Below are 23,559 nucleotides of genomic sequence, written 5' to 3'. Positions count from 1 at the left end.
CAATATGTTCTGAAGATGAGAACCAGAACTGCGGGAAGTCTAGAACAGTTACAGTTCAGAGTACCTTGTCATTTTAAAAATTTAAATTAATTATTGTTAATTTATTAAAAAAAAAAAAAGCTAATTTATGGTTTGAGCTTTGATGGTTTTATAGGTTGGGCTTAAACCGTAATTCTATATTTATATTTTCTAAAAATTGGCTTGAATTGTTTTATATTTTGGGCATATGAAGTAGTTTATACGGTCTGGCCCTTATTTTGGGTATTTCATACTCCCTCCGTCCCTTAATACTCGCACCGCTTTCCTTTTTGGGCCGTCCCTTAATACTTGCGCGCATCGCTTCTATAAATGGAAATTTTTATCAATATAATATTATTTCTCACACTTATCTACTACCCCACCTACACCCTATTCTTTACAAAATATTATTTAAAAATTCACATCCTCCACTCACCACTCCCCACTTCTTACACACTTCCCACTAACAATATTAAAAAAATACCCCACTATCAACTAACACCATTAAATTAATATGTCAATTTAAATGTCTTAAACTCCGCACCGGTCAAACCGGTGCGAGTATTAAGGGACGGAGGGGGTATTAGAATTGGTGTATACAGGATACCCAACATGGTACCCGTTCTGAAATTGAGAACCAGAACTGGAACTTGTTGCAACAGGTTCCTAATTTTGTTACCCGGAACCGGAACCTGCACAACAGGTTCCGATTTCGGAACCGCGGGTTTCTAACAGGTTCCGGTTCCGATTCAGAGTACCCTAATTTTTAGCTCACCCCTACGGAGTAGTATACCCAAACTGACTGGACCCGAAGAATCCATTTGCCACCCACTACTATTATACGATTTTTAGGGAGGTGAGTTGATGTTATTAAAATAAGATAAAGTAGGATAGTGGTTTATTGTTAATTGTAAGAAATTGATAGTGGATGAGTTATCTATTGTGAAAAAGAGAGGATGTAAGTAAGTGAGATGATCATAGGAGGAGAGTAATATTATTATAATTGTGAGTGAAGATCATGGCATACCAAACATAGTAAGTGTAACTCATATTAAAATACGATCGTTTTAGAAAGTATAACTCATATTAAAATACGGAAGTAGTATAAAAAAATGAGTGCCCGAAACGTAAATTGACCTGACTCGAATTCGAAACCGACCAGAAATTGATTTGACCCAAAATGACTCGATACCTGAATCGACCCGAAGCAAACTAACTGGACTGCTAAACCGAAATAACTCACACCGAAAATAACCTTAAACTTTGCATAAACCCCAATCCGATCCTAAACCGACGAAATCGATTCGAAGCGTACTCAAATTTACTAATAGTTTAAACAAATAACACAAATTATTTTGCTTTAATAAACTAGTTTTTTGCCCGTGTTTTTACGATTACGTTTATATGGATTTGGTATTCGAAAACCAATTTATTCAACACTTATGTGAAACGGATAAAAATTAAAATTGCCACTCTATCTTTCCCTCAAAGAAGATATGAAAGACTAACAAAAATATTGATGAAAAAGTTGAAGGTGATGACTGGAGGTTATGAATATAAATAGTTTTTTAATTAAAATTTAAGAAGATCAATTAATATATTTATTTTAAAAACAAAAATGAAAATAAATAGATCTTTCTCAGATGACAAGTGGCATATAAGTTTTTGTGTTTTAAAATACTAGGTGTCGGCGCGCGGATGCTCACCAAAGAAAATGATGAATTAAGTTTTGCACCTCATTGCAATTAGATTAGCCTATTATTGATAGACGGGCAATCTATGCTTTGTTATAAAATAAGAATGCAAAGAGATTAAATCTTGAACAATGATTGTTTTTTTAGTATTAAGTTAACTCTTATACAAACATAAAACATATAAAAATATATGTGTAGCTAATGGGTTCTTTGTCATAACACAAACAAGTATTATTCTGAATTTCAAAAATTCTTTTTAATAGAAATACAGTGTAAGCTATGTAACCAACTGGACAATACGTCTGTGAGGTATAGACTTTTATACATATCTCACATTACATCTGATATACAAATAACTGCATCAGCATATCATTGCTCGTAACACGGCCCCGGACCAATAGGACTATAGGAGAACGTTGAACATAATAGTTAGTAACCGGAGAAGCTTGAAACCCGCGCACATTGTGCTTAAAATCATTTTGTCAATACAACCTTAATAGTTATTGTAATACGTAACACTTATAGAGTGTCAGTAACAACTTATTGCCAATAAATAAATATATAGAAAACAGGGCATAAAAAAGTGTTACAAATTAAGCTTGAAAAACATGATTTGCATTTGTTACGTAAATAGACATAACCATTGAAAAGACAAAGCAGAAACCGAAATGAACAAAAGGAAAGTTTCCTTTGTTGCTAGTGATACTGTAATGTAATGGTACTGATAATTTGCTACTGTTGCATTTACATGAAATGAATTGCTGGCCATTCAAGTTTTATACTAAATTACAGAAGGAAACATTCAACGTCTTCTCATTCAAACTATAGAAATACTACCACTACCCCCTGCAGCAACACCACGCCCAACACACTGCCAATAGCAGCCAAACAGAGCAGAATAGCTGCGCAACAATCAATCACTGGCCGTATGCCACCTTCGTCTGACCTACAATCCTTCCAGCCTCCCTGCAAAACAAACAGCCTGCTGCAGTAGCTCTGCAGCCACCAGAGACCAACACCAATCTGTAAAACACCTATATCAGCCATTATTGTTGCACTTTAAAACCCAGTAGAGCTAGCCCGAAAGAGCAGTCCAATCAGACCCAAAAGACATTCAGGAACCTAACTCAACAGAACAGACTAACCACCACACACAACCCACTACTGCAACCAAACGACACAACAAGCCAAATCTTAAGTACCTACCCTATCCTAAACCACATATGTTTCCTCTAAAATGTCACAAATCTAGTAATCTACTTGCGTAATTTAGAAACTTATTTTATCATGCAATAACACATTAGAAATCAGGGCAAAACTGTGAATAGGCACCAAACACTATGATCCAAGTATAGATGTATTTGTACCTAGGGCGTCAACCCTTGATTAAGAAATCAATAGGCAGAAGTTGTCAAACAAAATAAGCATTGATACATGTATAGATGTATTTGTAAACTGAACATATCTGAATATAAGTGAACCCAAAGCTCGTTTATAAACTTATGCCCCCTCCCCCCACCAGATTGCTTGACATGCGTAAACTAATTGAAGATAAAGAAACTTTAAAGTTTTTTCCAGCAAGACCACAGACGTATATGAATATAAACCTCATCGAAATGACTTTGCAAGTTATCAAACATGTATTTCATTCTATCTGAATTTTCAGCTAACACTGACTTTCTTTTTTCATCTCTTGAAGTGACCAGCATATGTCTCAAATGGTTTGCCAAGGGTACAAGAGTTGTCCCACGACCATCCACATCTGATGCACAATAAAACTATGTATCAAATCAAGATTCCATAGGATAACCATAAACACAAATAATTTGTTTACCAAAAACGAAGGTCATGCACCACAGATAGCAGGGGTTAAAAAGAGATACATTTAGGGCTTAGAGATTAGACCTTTAATCGGCAAGAAACACTCTTACTTTTGACCCCTTAATCTGACACCCCCTGTCTTTACTTTCTTTTTCCTTACTTCCCTCGCCCTTATTTCTCTCTCTTTGCTTCCTCTTGCTCCTTCACTCACGCTTCTACGGTTTCACATTTTAGAGCAAGAATTATACTTGCTTGCTTGTGTCATTTTTTTTTAAAAATAACGATCTTAAAAGTGTTCTTCGTGTCTCTACATTTCCCTCTCTATATCCCTCCTCTGTCTCACTCTCTCTCTCTCTCCCCCACACCCTTTCCTTTTTTTTTCACTTTTTTGGGTTTTATAATTAATTACCGCAGTCCTCCAATTTAATATGAAGTATAGAAGGCTGAACATTAGTACATAGGGGGTAATGAGTAAGAGTAAATGAATACAAAGGCTTGGAAATAATAGAGACAGAGTGAGACAGGGGGGTGATGATATGAAATTGAAGCAATTATATTGGTTCTAAGTGATAGAGGAATAGAGGCACAAAGCATATAATGGCATTGATTTACCCATAAAATTGTTGCATTGCCGTCACTTTAAATGGATATATATTGACAACCAAGGATGAGTATATCCCCATTAAAAAATGATATTTATAGTTGATACACGGAGTATAATAAACATATGTAGGAAATACAAAGAAGGGCAGGAAGACAACAAATTTATAGGTATATACAGAAAATATCAAGAACGCTAACCTTGCTAGGCTGATGGAGAATTTTGATGCGTCTAGCCTCTTGAACTTCCTTCAATAATTCTTCATAGCCCTGATCATGCACATGAAAATTTTAGAAAATAGACAAATTTTTTTACAGCAGGCTACCAACATAAATACACACTACTATGATTCACAATGGCCCATGAAATGAAATGAAATGAAATGATTCACAATTTCCCCATGAAATGAAATGTGCCAACCTAATAAAGATGCTTAACAGTTCTAGCTCAATAAAAAAAAATATCCCCTAAAACCTTGAATACATGATACAGAAGAATATATCAGTTTTCACCTCTTTGGATGAAAACTATTCGAGAGAATTTGAGAGAAAAATGCTAAGTAGAATAGAAATTTCTATTTCATTAAATGAATGAGAATAATTACAGCAGGAAGTATATTTATACAATCTGAATACTAACTTCTATGAGGTATTTCAACTAATCAAAAATATCTAAATGTACAGCTCATCACTGTTAGTTTATTGCCTAAATAAATCAGAAACTAACAACTCTAACAGCTCTAACTACCTTCCTTATTTCCAGGGGAAAATCAGTTAGTCATTGCTTCTAGAAGTTGCTGAGCTGTCCACTGTGTGCTTGAAGTTGCTGCTACTTGTATTGCTTTGCTTAATATGTTGATTGCTCGTGTAAGAGTGACAAGGCTGAATACCAACCCCCCCCCCCCCCCCCCCCTCAAACTGGGCATGGGAGAGACATTGATCATGCCAAGTTTGGTAGATAAGTTTATGTGTTGAGAACTTGGTAGGATCTTTGTGAATATATCAGCCAATTTATTTTGAGTAGGCAAATAACTTAACTGAATTAGACCCTCTAGGATCTTGTCCCTTGTGAAATGGCAATCCACCTCAATATGTTTAGTTCGTTCATGAAATATTGGATTAGTTGCAATATGAATTGCTGATTGGTTGTCACAGTGAAGCTCTACTGGTTTAAGATTGTGAACACCAAGTTCTTCTAGTAACCTGACAACCCATGTAACCTCTCCTGCAGCCTGTGACATGGCTCTATACTCTGCTTCAGAAGAGCTCTTGGAGATGGTAGATTGCTTTTTAGACTTCCAACTTATAGGAGAGTTTCCCAACAGAAGAATGTAACCAGTAACAGATCGTCTTGTAGTTGGACAAGAAGCCCAATCAGAGTCAGAATATGCTTGAAGGGTGAGCTGATCTGTAGCTCTCAATAGAATTCCTTGGCCAGTAGTCCCTTTGATATATCTTAAAGTGAGTGAGTGCTTCAACATGCTGTAAGGTAGGGGAGTGCATGACCTGACTTAAAGATTGAACAGCAAAAGAGATGTCAAGTCTGGTGTGAGTGAGAAAGTTCAACTTTCTCACATAGCATCTATACAATTCTGCATTGTGATATTGTTCACCATCAGTTGTCAACTTCATGTTGAGAGGAAAAGGAGTGGCAGTAGGTTTAGATAAATCCCATTCACAATCATGAAGAAGTTCCTTTGTATACTTCTTATGTGTTAGAATATATCCATCAGAGGTTTGACTAACTTCAATCCCAAGAAAAAAGTTTAGAATCCCTAGATCCTTGATACTGAAAGTATGGTGAAGGTGTTGTTTAAGAGCAGTTATTGTAGCTTCATTAGAGCCAGTGATGATGATATCATCAACATAGACAACCACCACTGTGATGTCTGTAGAGTCATGTTTGATGAAAAGAGAATAGTCACTCTTTGATTGTATGTAGCCTTGTGATTTGAGCTCACAGTGAAGCCTAGCAAACCATTACCTTTAAGCTTGTTTAAGGCTATAGAGAGATTTGTTTAGCTTACATACATAACCATTTGGAGCTGTAACACCTTCAGGTACCTTCATGTATACCTCTTCTTCAAGAGTGCCATGAAGGAAGGCATTATTTAATGTCTAATTGGAAGAGTTTCCATTGTTTGATGGCAGCAAGACTAATAAGGCATCTCACAGTAGCCATCTTGACAACAGGAGAAAATGTTTCATGGTAGTCAATACCATATTTTTGTGTGAATCCCTTAGCAACTAATCTGGCCTTGTATCTTTCAACTAATCCATCTGCATTCTTTTTGATCCTGTAGACCCATTTGCACCCAATAGCCTTTTTACCTTTAGGCAACAGGACATAATCCCAGGTTTTGTTATGTTGTAATGCATTGATTTCCTTATCCATTGCATCAATCCATTTAGAATTTGTAGCAGCTTCAGAGTATGTAGTAGGTTCAACCAGTTCCATATGTGCAGCAATGAGAAGTTTGTGGTGATCTGGCAATTTGTCATACGCCACAAGGTTGCACCAGTGCTTTGGAGGTTTGTGACAAACATAGTCATTGAAATAAGAGGGTGGTTTGATAGTTCTGGTAGTTTTCTAGGTGCTGGTGGAGAAGTTGGTGGAGTAGATGAAGTGACAGGTGATTTAGGAGAAGAATTTGTAGATGTGGGTGAATTAATGACAGGAATAGACAAGGGAGTTGTAGTTGTAGTTGTGGAACTGGTGGAATCAAAATCCCGAGATGAAACATCAGGCAAGTCTGAAGAGTAAGGAGTGATTATTGGTAAAAAGAATTGATTAGAGTAAGCAACTGATGGATCAGGTGAGAAATGGAAAGGAAAATGGTGTTCATGGAACACAACATCCCTGGAAATTACTGATTTCTTTGTGCTAAGATTGAGAACTTTATAAGCTTTCTGACTGGGAGGATATCCAAGTAGAACACATGGATCTGCTCTTGGATCAAACTTAAAAATGTTGACCTTAGAAGTAGTAATATAGCATAGGCATCCAAAAACTTTCAAGTGAGACAAATCAGGTGGTTGTTTGAACAGCTTCTCATATGGTGTACTGAACTGGATACTTTTTAAAGGCATTCTGTTAATCAGAAAAGTTGCAGTTAAAATGCAATCACTCCAATACTTATCAGGTAGCTTAGATTGAAAGAACAAAGCTCTTGCAGTCTCAAGGAGATGTTTATGCTTTCTTTCAACCACACCATTTTGCTGAGGTGTGTGGCTACAACTTTTCTATTGTAGAATCCCCTTGCTAAGGAATAATTCCTTCATTGCACCTTCTGTCAAGTCAGGTGCATTGTCTGATCTAACTGCTTTGACTGTAAAACCAAATTGATTCTCAACATACAGTAAGAAATCAGTCATAATCTTGACAGAATCTGTTTTATTCCTCATTAAATGAGTCCAAGTCATTCTAGTGTAATCATCCACAATTGTTAGAAACTGATTGCATCTAGAAGAATCATGTACAGAATAAGGTCCCCATACATCTATATGTAACAGGTCAAAGGGCTGTACTGACTTAATAGTGCTAGTAGAGAAAGGAAACCTTGTTTGCTTAGCTAATGGACAAATCTGACAAAAACATTCAGCTAAGCAACCTTTGACATCAATGCCTTTAATATTCTTTATTTTGCCAAAAGAAATGTGTCCTAGTCTAAGATGCCAAAGTTTAGATTCTTCAACCTCAGATGCCATGATGGAAAGAGCATAGTTGTTTGATATTGTACTGCTATCAGATGCCAACAATTATTCATTCAAACAATGCAGGCCTTTGTCCAATCTACCAAGCAGAATATGCTTGTTCCTGGAAAGTTCGTGCGCAAAGCATTCATTATGTGTGAATAAAACTGAACACTGGATATCATTGCACAGGTGAGAGACACTAATCAGATTGAACTGAAAACCTGGTACATACAACACATTCCTAAGTGTTATATTATTCCCTAGATCAATTATGCCTCTGTGTGTTACCTGTAATTCAGTTCCATCACGAATTGTAATGGTGTGTTGTTTATCATCAACAGATTCTAGTTTACTGAACATGCTTTTATCTGAACACATGTGATCACTTGCACCACTATCTAGGATCCACTTAGTTTTGAATTTAGAAAAGAGACAGAATGTACCTCTCAATTGAGTAGTAGTTGCCAAGCCAAGAGAACCAGAACTAGAATGTTCAGCTTGGTTAGCAACTTTCTAAGTGTTAAGCAAGCTTAAAAGCTTATTGTATTGTTCTTCTGTAAAGGTGGCATGAACAACTCCTGTATCTCCCTCAGTTGGACTTTCCTTTTCAGTAAATTCCTCTAGCTGAGCAGCTACTGCTACTCTTTTGCCTTTGCCTTTAAAATCCTTAGGATAGCCATGTAACTTCCAACATTTATCAACAGTGTGATTCTTCATTCTGCAATGCTCACAGTATAAATTGTTTCTACTGTAAGTGAAGTTTCTTGGCTGATTTCCACCTGCATTTTGTATGCCAGAACTGGAACCATAGTTAGATTTGTATGGTCTATTATCAGTGAACTTTCTTGCAGTGAACACAGTAGATTCCAAGTTGTGATTTATGTTGCTGTTGACTTCTTTCTGTTGTTCTTCTTGAAGCAATAATCCATATGCTTTTGAGATTGTTGGAAGTGGACTCATCATGAGAATAGTGCTCTTAGAGTGATCATACTTTTCATTCAGTTTCATCAAAAACTGAATCAACCTTTGATTCTGTTGAGACTTCAGAAGTTTCTGTGTGAAAGTACAATTACAGCCAGTGCACACACAAGATGGTAAAGGATCCAAACCATCTAGTTGATCCCAAAGAAGTTTGATCTTAGTGAAAAATCCTGAGATTTGCTCATCATCATCTTGATCCAAATCACATAGTTTCTGCTGAACTGAGAACAATTGTGGACCAGATGATAGACAAAATCTTTCTTCAAGATCTAACCAGATATCTCTTGCTGTTTTGAGATACAGAACACTTCTTGCAATTGAAACTTCAAGAGATCCTAACATCCAAGAGATTACCATATCGTTGCACCTGTTCCAGATTCTAAAATTTTCTGAGTTTGTTGCTGGTTGATCCAATGTTCCATCAACAAAGAACAATTTGTTTCTAGCAGACAATGCTATCATCATAGACCTTTTCCAGTCATTGAAACTCTTACCATCAAACACTATATTGGCCAATTTTGAAGTATTAAAATCATTATTGCTGAGATAGTAAGCTGAATTTGGATTGAGTGAAGGATCAACATCAGTAGGCATTTTGAAGATCACAGAATAAAATTCTACAGAATTTCAGCTGCTGAAAACAGAATCAAAAAATTCGAAAAATGAGAGCAACTTGATCAATTGATCAAGTAATGAAGAAGAAGAAGAATATAGATGAAGATATTTGCGGAAACAATTTGGCAGGATCTAAAGATCTTGCTCTGATACCATGTCAGTTTTCACCTCTTTGGATGAAAACTATTCGAGAGAATTTGAGAGAAAAATGCTAAGTAGAATAGAAATTTCTATTTCATTGAATGAATGAGAATAATTACAGCCAGAAGTATATTTATACAATCTGAATGCTAACTTCTATGAGGTGTTTCAACCAATCAAAACTCTCTAAATGTACAGCTCATCACTGTTAGTTTATTGCCTAAATAAATCAGCAACTAACAACTCTAACAACTCTAACTACCTTCCTTATTTCTAGGGGAATCAGTTAGTCATTGCTTCTAGAAGTTGCTGAGCTGTCCACTGTGTGCTTGAAGTTGCTGCTGCTTGTATTGCTTTGCTTAATATGTTGATTGCTCGTGTAAGAGTGACAAGGCTAAATACCAACAGAATAAGCAATGGAAATACCCAATGTCAGTGCCAATTTGTGGAAAGAGTTAACAATGACAAAGAAATGAAGGTGTGAGATCACAACTAAGTTGGATAAATGCGAGGACCCCTCAACCCAAAGTTACATACAATAGGAGGGAGGGGGGAGTTTAAAGCATCGAAACCAATTCCATTATCAACCTGCTTTCCTGAAGCTCGAGACATTTGCTCGTGTTCCAGAGTGACTTCTTTTACACGTTGAATAATTGCTCTAGCATTTTCTATTTAAGAACGAGCAATAGATCTGTCCTCCTCAACAAGCCTTTTTGCTTCTTCATACCCCTAATTGATAAGCAACAAAAATGATGAACTTTAACTATACTGCTTTTTGCGAAAAAGAAAATGAACGAAGTTCAAATTTTCTCAGAACGAGGATTTAGGCATTAAGATTAAACTCATCATATAAAAATGTGAAACACAATATTAAGCAACTTCAAGAGAACCAACATCATCTGTTCATATTCAGAATACCAAATTCTGAAATATGACAGCATACCTACTTAAAAATGTGTGCACGTGCTAGCATTTTCACCTCCTCCTTTTCGCGAAGCAATTATCCTTCCCTTTTGGCTAACTAAACAACTAAAGCCATAACCCGGGATACAATAAAAGTCATATAACACAAAATATTTAGCTTACTAATCCATATTGATCTTTAATTATTCCTTATGCTTCAGATGGTTGACTTGATTTCCTAAATGGACAATATTCAAGCAAACAAGTCAGAATGATGGACTATGGAGCTATAAAAATGAAGAGCTTGAGCAGGATAGGTGTAATAATAACAATATCAATAAACAATAGTTCGTAACAGCAACACTCAGGAATTCTAGACCTTAAGTTAGCAATTGTGATAAAGATCAATTAAGCAAGTTTTGAACTTTTCCGAATTGTTAGACCTTAAGTTTTGAACTTCATATATATCATGAGAACAATTTAAGATGTTCTAGAAGACCTTAAAAAACCCTTTGGCAATCAGAAGCAGCAATTAATTAGCAATATAACTGATACAATATTTAAAAATAAAATAAAATATGTCACACAAACATGACACTGCAAGTAGGATGAAAGAAGTCTAATGTCTAATTAAGATAACAAAATAAGATATCAACAAACTTTCTAAACAACTTCAAAAAGGAAAGTTTGTCCTATTTTTCGGGACCGTTGTTATCAGATAAAAAAATATCGGCATTGTAACGCCCCGACCTCTAATTCAATTATTAAAGCATAATTAGCAGCGGAATTAACCTAATTTGGTCGGGACATTACCTGTCGTAACTCCCTCTTGGGAATTACAAGGCAACCATCAATCATAAGCTATTAAATCCCAAAATTAATATAATAATTCTTTATATTACCAAAATAAAAGTGCATAACTTACTAAAAGTCTTTAATTAAACTATTAAAACATTAAGCATAAACTAAGTGAATATTATTCAAGTGAAATTCCTCGCCACTACTCGTTTCTATCGTTCCCCGCAGTACCTAAAACAGAAAACAAAAACGGTGAGCCGAAAACTCAGTAACGAACTATTCTAGCAACGTAAATTCATTTCAATTCATTTTATTTAATAACACAGGGAGAATAGAATAATGTAAAATATTTTATAAAGTCCTTTATTTAATTTATTCGTAACTTTTGGGTGCACATGCTAGCCGTGGCAAGTATGACATGGTGGAACGTCTTTCACGATGGACCGCTGTCCATAAAACATGGGGCCTTGGCCCGAAAACATGAGAGCCTTAGCTCAATGGGCGGATTCCCCATGGGTACATGCATTACCGAGAATCATAACATGTGAACATATACTGCCAAGCGGACTAGGTCTTTCACTTTCCTTTATCATGTTTCGTTTAATTTTACATTTTAGCCTTTTTACTTCAGTTGAAGTAACATAATTCCTTTAGATCATGAGATCATAATAAAACATCCTTTCTTTCATGGTTTCTTATAGACATCATTTTATAAGAAATTCAATCAATCATATTATAATAAATAATTCAATCATATCATGTTCATTTCCCGCAATTCATAAAATATGTTAAAACATTCAGTTCATACATCAATCATAACGTTGTAATTTCATAATCGCATTTATAAGGGAATTGCGGGTACTAGAAATAGTCGTTACCTCAATTCCGTGCTATGCTATGCTTTGTCCTTGGTTCGTTCGTCCTGAGCTCCGAGTCCAATTTCTTTCAAAAGATTAAATTATTGAATTAATATTAAAACGTAAATATTGCACAATTAATATATTCTTAATAATGTTATTAAAATATGATTAGATTCCATTTTCATAGAAATTCATTAATAAAGTATATCTTCCTTGTGTAAATAATAAATAATTAATAGTCATTTATATAAACAAAAGTTAATACATTTGAAAATCTGAAAATAGAGAAGTAAAATGACTTACCAAAGCCCAAGTATTAGAGTTGGGCCTTTGTTTTGGGTTTATTAAAGAAAAGAAGCAAAGTCAGTTTTTGGGATTCCTGACTTGTTGGAAGTCGACCAAAAGAGGAGAGCAACAACAGGGGAGCACGACAGAGGGAGGAGAGAAAAGGGGAAGGTGGGCGGTGGCCGACGACGGAGAAGGGTGGCGTGTCTAGGTGCGCAAGGAAGGGAACGGCCGAACGGTTGTGGTTGTGGTGGCTGTGCAGTTGCGCGGAGGAGAGGAGGCAGAAAAGTTGGGCGCGGGGCAGAGGACGGAGAAGGGGGGGTGCGTGGCGGTTCTGGGTGGTCGTGGAAGTGTTGGGCAGTCGGGTAGTGCTGGGTTGTCGTGGTGGTGGTGGGTGCGGCAAGTGGTGGTGGTGGCGGCAGTCACGATGGTGGTGGTGGTTCAGAATTTATTTTAGGAGGTAAATTAGAAATTTAAAATAAAAATTGAAATTGAAATTGTTAATCTGATTTGTGTTGCATTTGGGGATGATTGAGCAGCTATTTATAGTTGTTATGAGGCTCCATAGATGCAACAACTCAGCTTGATTGTATTGGCTAGTGGAAGAGATTGAATCAAGGAAATTGATGAATAAGATGAGCTATTCTAGTTCTAGATTTCCAGATATTCAAATAGGTTTGATGAGTAAGGCTTGAGTTGCATTGTGGTAGTGACAGGTAGATTGAGTTGCCTTGTGGTAGTGACAAGTAGAAAGTGGAGCTTTTGACTCCCATGGCCAAAGTGACGTGAGGAAGAAGAAGAGAAAAGAGAAGCTGACTTTGTTTTATTTAGGTGCTAATAAGGGAAGTTTAGTAATTTTTGTGCTAATTTTCAGAATTTAATTACTAATAACTAAAATTAAAATAACGATCTTGACTAAATTAATTTTCGAAAATAATATTTATAAAATGCAAGTAATTAAATTTACTTTCCAAATAAGTCGTTAACGAAAACGTTATTTTAAAATCTTTTATAAGTTACGAAGTATTTAAAACGTAATTATTCTCGAAAATACGATATTAAATTTTATAATCTGGAAAGTAAATCGTGAAGTAATATTAAAAGTTACAAATAAAACTTTTGTTAATAAAATGTGAAATTACGATTTAAAACGAATTTTAAGCGAATAAAAATAATTAAACTTAATTAATCGAGCTTTGAAATTCCGGGGTATTACATCCTCACCCCCTTAGAAAAAGTTTCGTCCTCGAAACTGGAGCTCAGTTGAACATGCCATTCTTAGAAATCATACATGTCATACTTAATCGTCCTATTCGTTATGCAAATATGATAACATTATAACATAATCATTAAAATAAGATAGTAAAGATTAAAACATCCTATCATTTCTAAGCGACTAACTGGGGATATTTCGATCTCATTTGCGCTTCGACTTCCCATGTAGCTTCAGATGTCAAGTGATTGTCCCACAAGACTTTAACCATTGGAATTACTTTGCTTCTAAGCCGTTTCTCTCTTCGTTCAAGAATTTCAATTGGTTTCTCCTCGTAAGTTAGATCGTTACGCAATAATAAGGGTTCGTGCGTAATCACATGACTTGGGTCAGGAACATATTTTCTTAACATCGACACGTGGAACACATTATGCACCTTTTCTAAGTCGGTTGGTAAAGCAAACCGATACGCTACTTCACCTATTCTTTCCAATATCTCGTACGCCCCAATGTATCTTGGGCTCAATTTCCCAGATTGACCAAATCTCATTATTCCTTTTGTTGGTGAAATTTTCAAGAACACGTGATCTCCAACTTCAAATTCTAATGGTCTTCTTCGTTGGTCTGCATAACTCTTTTGCCTACTTTGTGCTGCCTTCATTCTCGATTGGATTAAACAAATCTTGTCAGTAGTTTCTTGAATCAATTCAGGTCCTATAACACGTGCTTCATCAATATCACTCCAACACAACGGTGTTCGACATTTCCTTCCATAAAGAGCTTCGTACGGTGCCATACCAATGGTGGTCTGATAACTATTGTTGTACGAAAATTCAACCATAGGTAGAAACTTTTCCCAAGTTCCTTGAAAATCTAAAACACATGCTCTCAACATATCCTCAACAATTTTATTAGTGCGTTCTGTTTTTCCATCAGTCGTTGGATCAAATGCAGTACTAAAGTTAAGTTTTGTTCCAAGAGCTTTCTGCAATTCTTTCCAATAGGTGGATTGATATCTCGTATCACGATCAGAAATAATCGAACTAGGCACTCCATGCAATCGCACAATAGTATTCACATATAGTTCAGCAAGTTGATCTAAACTCGAATTGTTCTTCATTGCTAAGAAATGTGCTGACTTTGTCAATCGATCAACAATAACCCAAATAGAATTCATTCCCTTGGTGGACCTTGGTAAACCTAAGATAAAATCCATCGACATGGAATCCCATTTCCATTCTGGCACATCCAGAGGTTGCAACAAACCTGCTGGTCTTTGATGTTCGATCTTGATTCTCTGACATGTCAAACATTTAGCCACATAATCTGCCACTTCTTGCTTCATATTGCTCCACCAATACATTTTCCTCAAATCTTTATACATCTTGTTTCCTCCAGGGTGAATTGAGTATGGTGAACTATGAGCTTCTTCTAAAATTCTCTTTTTCAACTTCTCAACATTAGGCACACATAATCTTCCCTGAAACCTTAACGTGCCATCTTCTTGAATGACAAAACCAGGTGACTTCCCATTTTCTACTCCACTCCTTATTCTTTCTAATTGCGAGTCCTTACATTGAGCTTCCTTAATCTCATCAATCAAAGTTGGCTTCATTACCAACACATTCAAACAAGCACTTCCTTTCTTGATAAACTCAAATTCCATCTTTTGTAGATCATCTTGGTTGGCTCGAGGAAAAGTTAGGACTGAATTTAGGTGAGACTTCCGACTTAATGCATCTGCAACAACGTTAGCCTTTCCAGGATGGTATTGTATATCAAGATCATAATCTTTAAGAAGTTCCAACCACCTACGTTGTCTCATATTGAGTTCTTTCTGGGTGAAAATGTACTTAAGGCTCTTATGGTCAGTGAAAATTTGACACGACGCACCATACAAATAATGTCTTCAAATATTGAGAGCGAAAACAACAGCTGCAAGTTCGAGGTCATGGGTAGGGTAATTTTGTTCATGAACTTTGAGTTGGCGTGAAGCATAAGCTATAACTTTTCCATTTTGCATCAAGACACATCCTAACCCATTCTTAGAAGCATCACTATAAATCACAAATCCGTCAGTTCCAAATGGAAGGGTAAGTATAGGGGCAGTGGTGAGACGTTTCTTAAGTTCTTGAAATGCACATTCACAATCATCATTCCATAAAGATTTGGTATTCTTTCTAACTAACCGGGTTATAGGTAAGGCAACCTTAGAAAAGTCTTGAACGAATCTTCGATAATATCCAGCTAAACCCATGAAACTTCGTACTTCGGGTACATTAGTTGGTCTAGGCCATTCCACAATTGCTTTTATTTTCTCAGGATCAACAGATACACCTTTCTCATAAATAATATGACCTAAAATTGATATCTCCTTAAGCCAGAATTCACATTTCAACAACTTAGCATATAACTGGTTTTCAATCAACATATCTAACACTTTTCTCAGATGCTCCTCGTGTTCCTCATTACTCTTAGAATATACTAAAATATCATCAATGAAAACAACTACAAACTTATCAAGGTATGGTTTGAAAATGCGGTTCATTAAATCCATAAATACGGCTGGTGCATTGGTTAACCCAAAAGGCATTACAACGAACTCATAGTGACCATATCTAGTTCTAAAGGCTGTCTATGGAATATCCTCAGGTTTAATTCGAAGTTGATGGTATCCAGACCTCAAGTAAATCTTTGAAAACACTTTTGCACCTCGAAGTTGGTCAAACAAGTCATCAATACGGGGTAAAGGATACTTTTTCTTGATAGTAATCTTGTTTAATTCTCTATAGTCTATACATAACCTTAAAGTTCCATCCTTTTTCTTCACAAATAAGACAGGGGATCCCCATGGTAAAATACTAGGTCGAATATATCTTTTTTCAAGCAACTCATCTAATTGTTTCTTTAATTCTTGTAACTCGGCTGGTGCCATTCTATATGGTGCCTTAGAAATAGGGGTGGATCCTGGAATTAATTCAATGCTGAAATCTAATTCTCTTCGTGGGGGCATACTAGGTATTTATTCTGGAAAAACGTGTGGGTATTCACAAACAACATGTATGTAAGTAATGGAAGATCCAGAGGTGTTTAGGTCAACAACACTACACAGATAACCAGATAAACCACTCTCAACCATTTTACGTGCTCTCAAAGCATGTACAATTTGAATCGTTGGTTTTCTTACTAACTTATGGAATAAAACTCTTTCTCCATTTGGTGTTTTAAGGGTCACACTTTGCCTCGAAAAATTAAGGTTAGCTTCATACTTAGGAAACCAATTCATTCCCAAGATTACATCAAATTCAGAGAGGTCAAAAGCTACTAAGTCTGCTAGAAACTCCATTTTCTCTATTACAATGGACAATCTCTATACATGGTTCTACATTTCACGATTTCTCCACTAGAAAGGGAAACACTCATAGCATGAAAGTCACAACATGGTTTCAAATTTAAACATTTAGCAAACAATGGAGAAATAAAGGAGTGTGAAGCACCGGAATCAAAAAGAACATGGGTAGGTGAATTATGGATAGAAAAGGTACCAGTGATAACATTATCATCTTCATCTGCTTCATCTTGCCTCATCACAAACACTCTTCCATTTAGCGGTGGTCGTGGTTGATTGCGGTTCGAGCCTCATGCGTTGTTGTTGTTCCGACCACGGTGGTTGTTAGTTGGAACTGGTCTTCTCATGGTTGACGTCACTTGATTTGGGAAATCTCTGACGTAATGATCATGAGTTCCACATCGGTAACAAGCATTTGTGCCAACACGACATTCACTCTCAACATGACTCCTTTTCCACATTTGGCACATCCTTGCGACCGATTGTTCCTTCCTTGAAATCCTTGTCCCCTATTATTTCCTTGATTGCCATCATTCCTCCTTTGATTTCCCTGATAACTTTGGTTAGGCTTCTTTTCTCCTCCTTGGCTTTGGTTATCATTTCTCCTTTTATACCCAACATTCTTCGCTTCGCGAAGTAATACCACTCGTTCTACATTAGCTACAATATCAACCATATGGTGATATGAAGTAAACCTTTGAGTGGACAACCTATCATGGTACTTAAGGTGCAGACCTCGCTCAAAGGGTTCATCCTGGACTGCTCTGTCGACACCAGGTCTGGTGCAAACCTTGACAGCTCCACGAACTTATTTGCGTATTCCAAAACGCTCATTGTTCCTTGTTGCAAATGGAGAAATTCATCTTCCTTTTGTTTCCTTAAGGATGGTGGATAAAACTTAACTTCTGGAGTTGGTTCCAACCATATCCCGACACATTCTTTCGTTCCTTGTTAACTTTCCACCATAATCCTGCTTGGCCCGTTAAATAAAACACAGCAAAGTCAACTCTCCATTTCTTCGGGCATTGCAGGGTTTCAAACAACTGATCAATGCAACTTATCCAATCCTCGAACTCAACTGGATCAGGCTTGCCATCGTAGGATGGTGGGTTGAGCGATGAAAAGTTCTTGAACATCGTTGCGCTCTCGTTCCCACTTACATCTTTCTTTTTACGAGAATCATGGACTAACTCGGCCAACAGTGCACTCATATTTTCCAACCGTTCCATTCTCTCCTCATGGCCATCAATATGGACATACTCCTCGTGGATAATATTGTTATCATCATGAACATGGTGCTCATTGTGAGCTCCGTTGGTGACATCATTGATAGCATCGATAGTCGACATTATGCATAAGATATCTTATCAGATTGAAGCGAAAATATAAAATAAGCCCTTTGATCCCGTTCCTACACTCACACTCATATTCATTTTAACTTAGCAAGATTTTAGAACATTCTTTTTAACTCATTCCTTAAAACTCTTTACTTAAAGCCTAATGAATTCTATTCGTGCGAAAACCCGTCAGGTTTAGCACTTATGGTCCAGAACCTTTGCTCTTGATACCAAACTGTAACGCCCCGACCTCTAATTCAATTATTAAAGCATAATTAGCAGCGGAATTAACCTAATTTGGTTGGGACATTACCTGCCGTAACTCCCTCTTGGGAATTACAAGGCAACCATCAATCATAAGCTATTAAATCCCAAAATTAATATAATAATTCTTTATATTACCAAAATAAAAGTGCATAACTTACTAAAAGTCTTTAATTAAACTATTAAAACATTAAGCATAAACTAAGTGAATATTATTCAAGTGAAATTCCTCGCCACTACTCGTTTCCATCGTTCCCCGCAGTACCTAAAACAGAAAACAAAAACGGTGAGCCGAAAACTCAGTAACGAACTATTCTAGCAACGTAAATTCATTTCAATTCATTTTATTTAATAACACAGGGAGAATAGAATAATGTAAAATATTTTATAAAGTCCTTTATTTAATTTATTCGTAACTTTTGGGTGCACATGCTAGCCGTGGCAAGTATGACATGGTGGAACGTCTTCCACGATGCTAGCCGTGGCAAGTATGACATGGTGGAACGTCTTCAGTTGAAGTAACATAATTCCTTTAGATCATGAGATCATAATAAAACATCCTTTCTTTCATGGTTTCTTATAAACATCATTTTATAAGAAATTCAATCAATCATATTATAATAAATAATTCAATCAAATCATATTCATTTCCTGCAATTCATAAAACATGTTAAAACATTCAGTTCATAAATCAATCATAACGTTGTAATTTCATAATCGCATTTATAAGGGAATTGCGGGTACTAGCAATAGCCGTTACCTCAATTCCGTGCTATGCTATGCTTTGTCCTTGGTTCCTTCGTCCTGAGCTCCGAGTCCAATTTCTTTCAAAAGATTAAATTATTGAATTAATATTAAAACGTAAATATTGCACAATTAATATATTCTTAATAATGTTATTAAAATATGATTAGATTCCATTTTCATAGAAATTCATTAATAAAATATATCTTCCTTGTGTAATAATAAATCATTAATAGTCATTTATATAAACAAAAGTTAATACATTTGAAAATCTTAAAATAGAGAAGTAAAATGACTTACCAAAGCCCAAGTATTAGAGTTGGGCCTTTGTTTTGGGTTTATTAAAGAAAGGAAGCAAAGTCAGTTTTTGGGATTCCTGACTTGTTGGAAGTCGACCAAAAGAGGAGAGCAACAACAGGGGAGCACGACAGAGGGAGGAGAGAAAAGGGGAAGGTGGGCGGTGTCCGACGACGGAGAAGGGTGGCGTGTCTAGGTGCGCAAGGAAGGGAACGGCCGAACGGTTGTGGTTGTGGTGGCTGTGTAGTTGCGCGGAGGGGAGGAGGCAGAAAAGTTGGGCGCGGGGCAAAGGACGGAGAAGGGGGGGTGCGTGGCGGTTCTGGGTGGTCGTGGAAGTGTTGGGCGGTCGGGTAGTGCTGGGTTGTCGTGGTGGTGGTGGGTGCAGCAAGTGGTCATGGTGGCGGCAGTCACGATGGTTGTGGTGGTTCAACGAAATTAGGAAAGCAGGAAATGAATTTTGTGAGTTTGACTTGTAAAAATTAACAAAGACAAAAATCTGTCAGACACTTACATGACTTTCCATTAAGAAAAGAATGAGATTGTAAGCTGCACCAGCCCAAGCAGTCTTAGACTCCCCAATAACCACACCAGTGGTCTTAACGATTTGGGATGATAGAGGAAGTATCAGGAACATCCGCGATAAGTACTGGAAAATCAAAATAAATCGTAGCACATGCTTTATGTTCATCATAATATATCAACTTAAGTTTGGAATTACTCCCCATATCAACACCTAATCCAATTACATTCATAAAACTAAATTAACAATAAAAAACCATGTTTGACAAGAACTACAAATAATGCGGTCACTATTACAAAAATACCATTGAGAGAGCGAGTTTGGAACCACTCATAAGGTATAAATGTTCTTAGTGAAGGAAATAATGCCCTTGGTCCAAGTATGCATTTTATGTTAAGTCTAATAAGTGGGGTTCAGTATTAATTAACAAGTTAATAATTCAGTGAGATCAAGTGAGCTGAATGCCTAGCTAGAGGCCGCTTCAGTTCAAGTGGAATTAATGATATTAATCCACAACTTACTCTTGACTGAACCCGTAGGGTCACACAAATAGTACGTAAACGGATCAAGTATTTAATGGCATTAAATACTCTATCTATGGATATTCGGAATCGACGGATCTTGGTTTCAGTGGGAGCTGAGATCGTCACAAGCAAGAAATGAATACTCCGGAAACGATGATATTGCCGGAAACGGAAACATGGATCGTATCGGAAATATAAATATTATCCAAGTCGTAGATGTTGCCGGAAACGGAAACATGGTACGTATCGGAAAATATTATCGAAAATGGAAATATTTCCGGAATCGGAAATATTGCCGGAAACGGAAATATTGTCAGAATCGGAAATATTATCGGAATCGGAAAATAATTCCGGAAACGGAAATATTAAATATTTGTTCGAAACGGAAATTAATTCCGGAATCGGAAATATTAAATATTGTTCGTATCGGAAATGAATTCCGGAACCGGGAATTTAATCGGAAGCGTATCGTACGAATAAGCATCGGACGAGGCCTGCCGGACGAGGGCCCAGCACGAAGCCAGGCCATCGCCCAGCAAGCCAAGCGCGCCACACGAACAGCCAAGGCCACGCCAGGCCCAGCGCAAGGCCAGGCCCAGCAGGCCATGGCAGCGCGCGCAGCGCGCGCAGCAATGGGCTGCGAGCTGTGCTGCTGCTCGCGTGGGCCGAGCGGCCGTGTGGGCTGTGCGCGGGCATGGCCTGCACGCTCGTGGGTCATGCTCGTGTAGAGTTTGTGTTCACATACGAAACCTAAATTGTGTAGGATTTGTTTGATGATTAAATTCCTAATCCTAAAAGGATAAAATTAATTAATTAGAGTCCTACTAGGATTCTAGTTTAACTAATTAGTATCCTAATAAGATTCCAGTTCCTTTTCCATACCTCTATAAATAAAGGCCTAGGGTCATTATTTGCAGGGACGATTGAAGTATTCAAAGGGTAAGTTTTTGAAATAAAATTAACCATACACTTGCAAACACTAGCCGAAATTCCTAGTAACCTTAAGGGCGATTCTAGTTGGTCTAACTTGAGGCGGATCCGGACGTACTGTGGACTATCTACGGAGGGACGACATTTGGAGTCCTAAAGACTTGTTCTTGTTCGGTTCGGGCGCAGCTAGGGAAGGCACGCTACAACATGTATGCATCAATTCTATGCTAAATGATTATGTGAATATAATATGCTTTCCTGGCTTTATGGTTTTTCCGCATGATTTATGAATTGTCATATGTATCATAACCTAACAGTGGTATCACGAGTCTCTTATTATTTTCATAATCTAAATTGCATGAACATGGTTAAATATTACAAATTTGCAAGAATTAAAAGGGGTGATTAATTTTCGTAATTGTTAATTAATTGCAAATTGCGTTTATTTAATTATACGTACGCAGTTTTTCGGCAGTTTCTTCGTTACTCATCCAAATCGAGTGATTTTGTGTCAATTCCGCATGTAAAAGGCATTCTAAACTTTTGACAAAATTAATATTTTTCGGCCGAACCCAGAATTCTCAAATTCGAAGCCTAACTATGACTTTTCGGAGGTTTTAGTTTTTCGAATGCAAAATTTCGTAAATTTAAGATGTTAAATTAAATATTTGCGATTCTTGTTGATAAATCTTGAATTTTTGATTGACCTACTGTATATGTTTAACAAGTTTGAATGCCTAGCCTTGTTAATTATGCAATCTAATTTGTAATTATGATTAATTTGTTGAAAATTGGAATAATTTAGAATTAATTTGTTTCATAATTAGTTATAATTTAATTAGAAACCTATGATTAAAAACCACCATAAAAATTGTAAATTTATGTTAAATTTTAAATTTTTATGACCTAGACTTGAATCCATGTTAATCGGAAATCAATTAAATAATAAATTTTCGATTTTTCGCCCTAAAATTTTGAAATTAATATTATTTATTAATTTGTCATTAATTTTGAATATAAATTTTTAATTTTTATGCGATTCGCTCATATAACTTGCACGCACAAAGCAATGGACGCTACGTGTTACGCTTAAGGGGTGTTGTATAGTGCGGGCATGCGACGACGAGCAAGGGAGCTCGTCGCCCATGCGGTACGAATGTAGAGAGCAAGGGCATGGTGCACGAGCACAAGGCAGCAGCCCTGCCTTGTGTCGTGGGCTGTGTGCTATGGGCGCATGGGCAAGGGCGAAAGCAAGGCACGAGCAGTCGTGTGTGGGCAGCAAGCGAGCTGCGCCACAGCGCGCACTGCCTCGCGCAAGCGTGCGGAGCCTCGCGAGCAGCGAGCGCAAGCTCGCGTGCCATGAGCGCTACGCCCAGCGTCGATCGCAGCGAGCGCCAGCTCGCATGCCGCTGCCTCGTGCGATGAGCGCAAGCTCGCGTGCTAGAAAGGCAGGCGCGCAGCGAGCGATGGCTCGCATGGATCGAGCGCTGGCAAGCGAGCGCAGCGAGCGATGGCTCGCATGAATCGAGCGCTAGGGCGCGCAGCGAGCGATGGCTCGCGTGCATCGAGCGCTGGCGCGCGCAGCAAGCACTGGCTCGCGTGTTCGATTGATGCCTTGCGATGGGGAGCAGCAGCGATGCGACGCAGCGCATGGACTGCGCGCACATGGCCAGCGATGGCTGTGTGCGTGTGGCCCATGGACGTGCATTGCGTGGGGTTGTTGCGTTGCGATTAGATCGTTTTGAAATTTTAATTTGAAATTTTCAGTTTACGTAATTTTAATTAATTTTAAAATTAATAATTTAAATTATTTTCTTGGATTTTAATTTTGAATATTGTAATTATAATAAATTTTATTTATTCTAATTATTTTACTAAAATTAAAATCATGAATTAATTTAAATACGACTGAAATTAAATTAAATTTTGGATTCAATTATAAATTTATATGAGCTTTAAATTTTAATTA

At 37.1% G+C, this 23,559-nt stretch overlaps 1 protein-coding gene across 1 annotated transcript; it reads right to left on the bottom strand.

Annotated features, from left to right (window-relative positions):
• Positions 1-8,342: 8,342 nt before the first annotated feature.
• Positions 8,343-9,404, bottom strand: LOC130472030 (uncharacterized). Its single transcript, XM_056842436.1, has one exon. It carries the CDS (start codon positions 9,402-9,404, stop codon positions 8,343-8,345), a length of 1,062 nt encoding a protein of 353 aa, XP_056698414.1.
• Between the last annotated feature and the right edge of the window lie 14,155 nt (positions 9,405-23,559).

This window comes from Spinacia oleracea, chromosome 4 (genome assembly GCF_020520425.1).
Source record: "Spinacia oleracea cultivar Varoflay chromosome 4, BTI_SOV_V1, whole genome shotgun sequence".
Lineage (NCBI taxonomy): Eukaryota > Viridiplantae > Streptophyta > Magnoliopsida > Caryophyllales > Amaranthaceae > Spinacia > Spinacia oleracea.
Note: the sequence above shows the minus strand (reverse complement) of the source record. Positions and strands in the feature narration are given on the sequence as shown.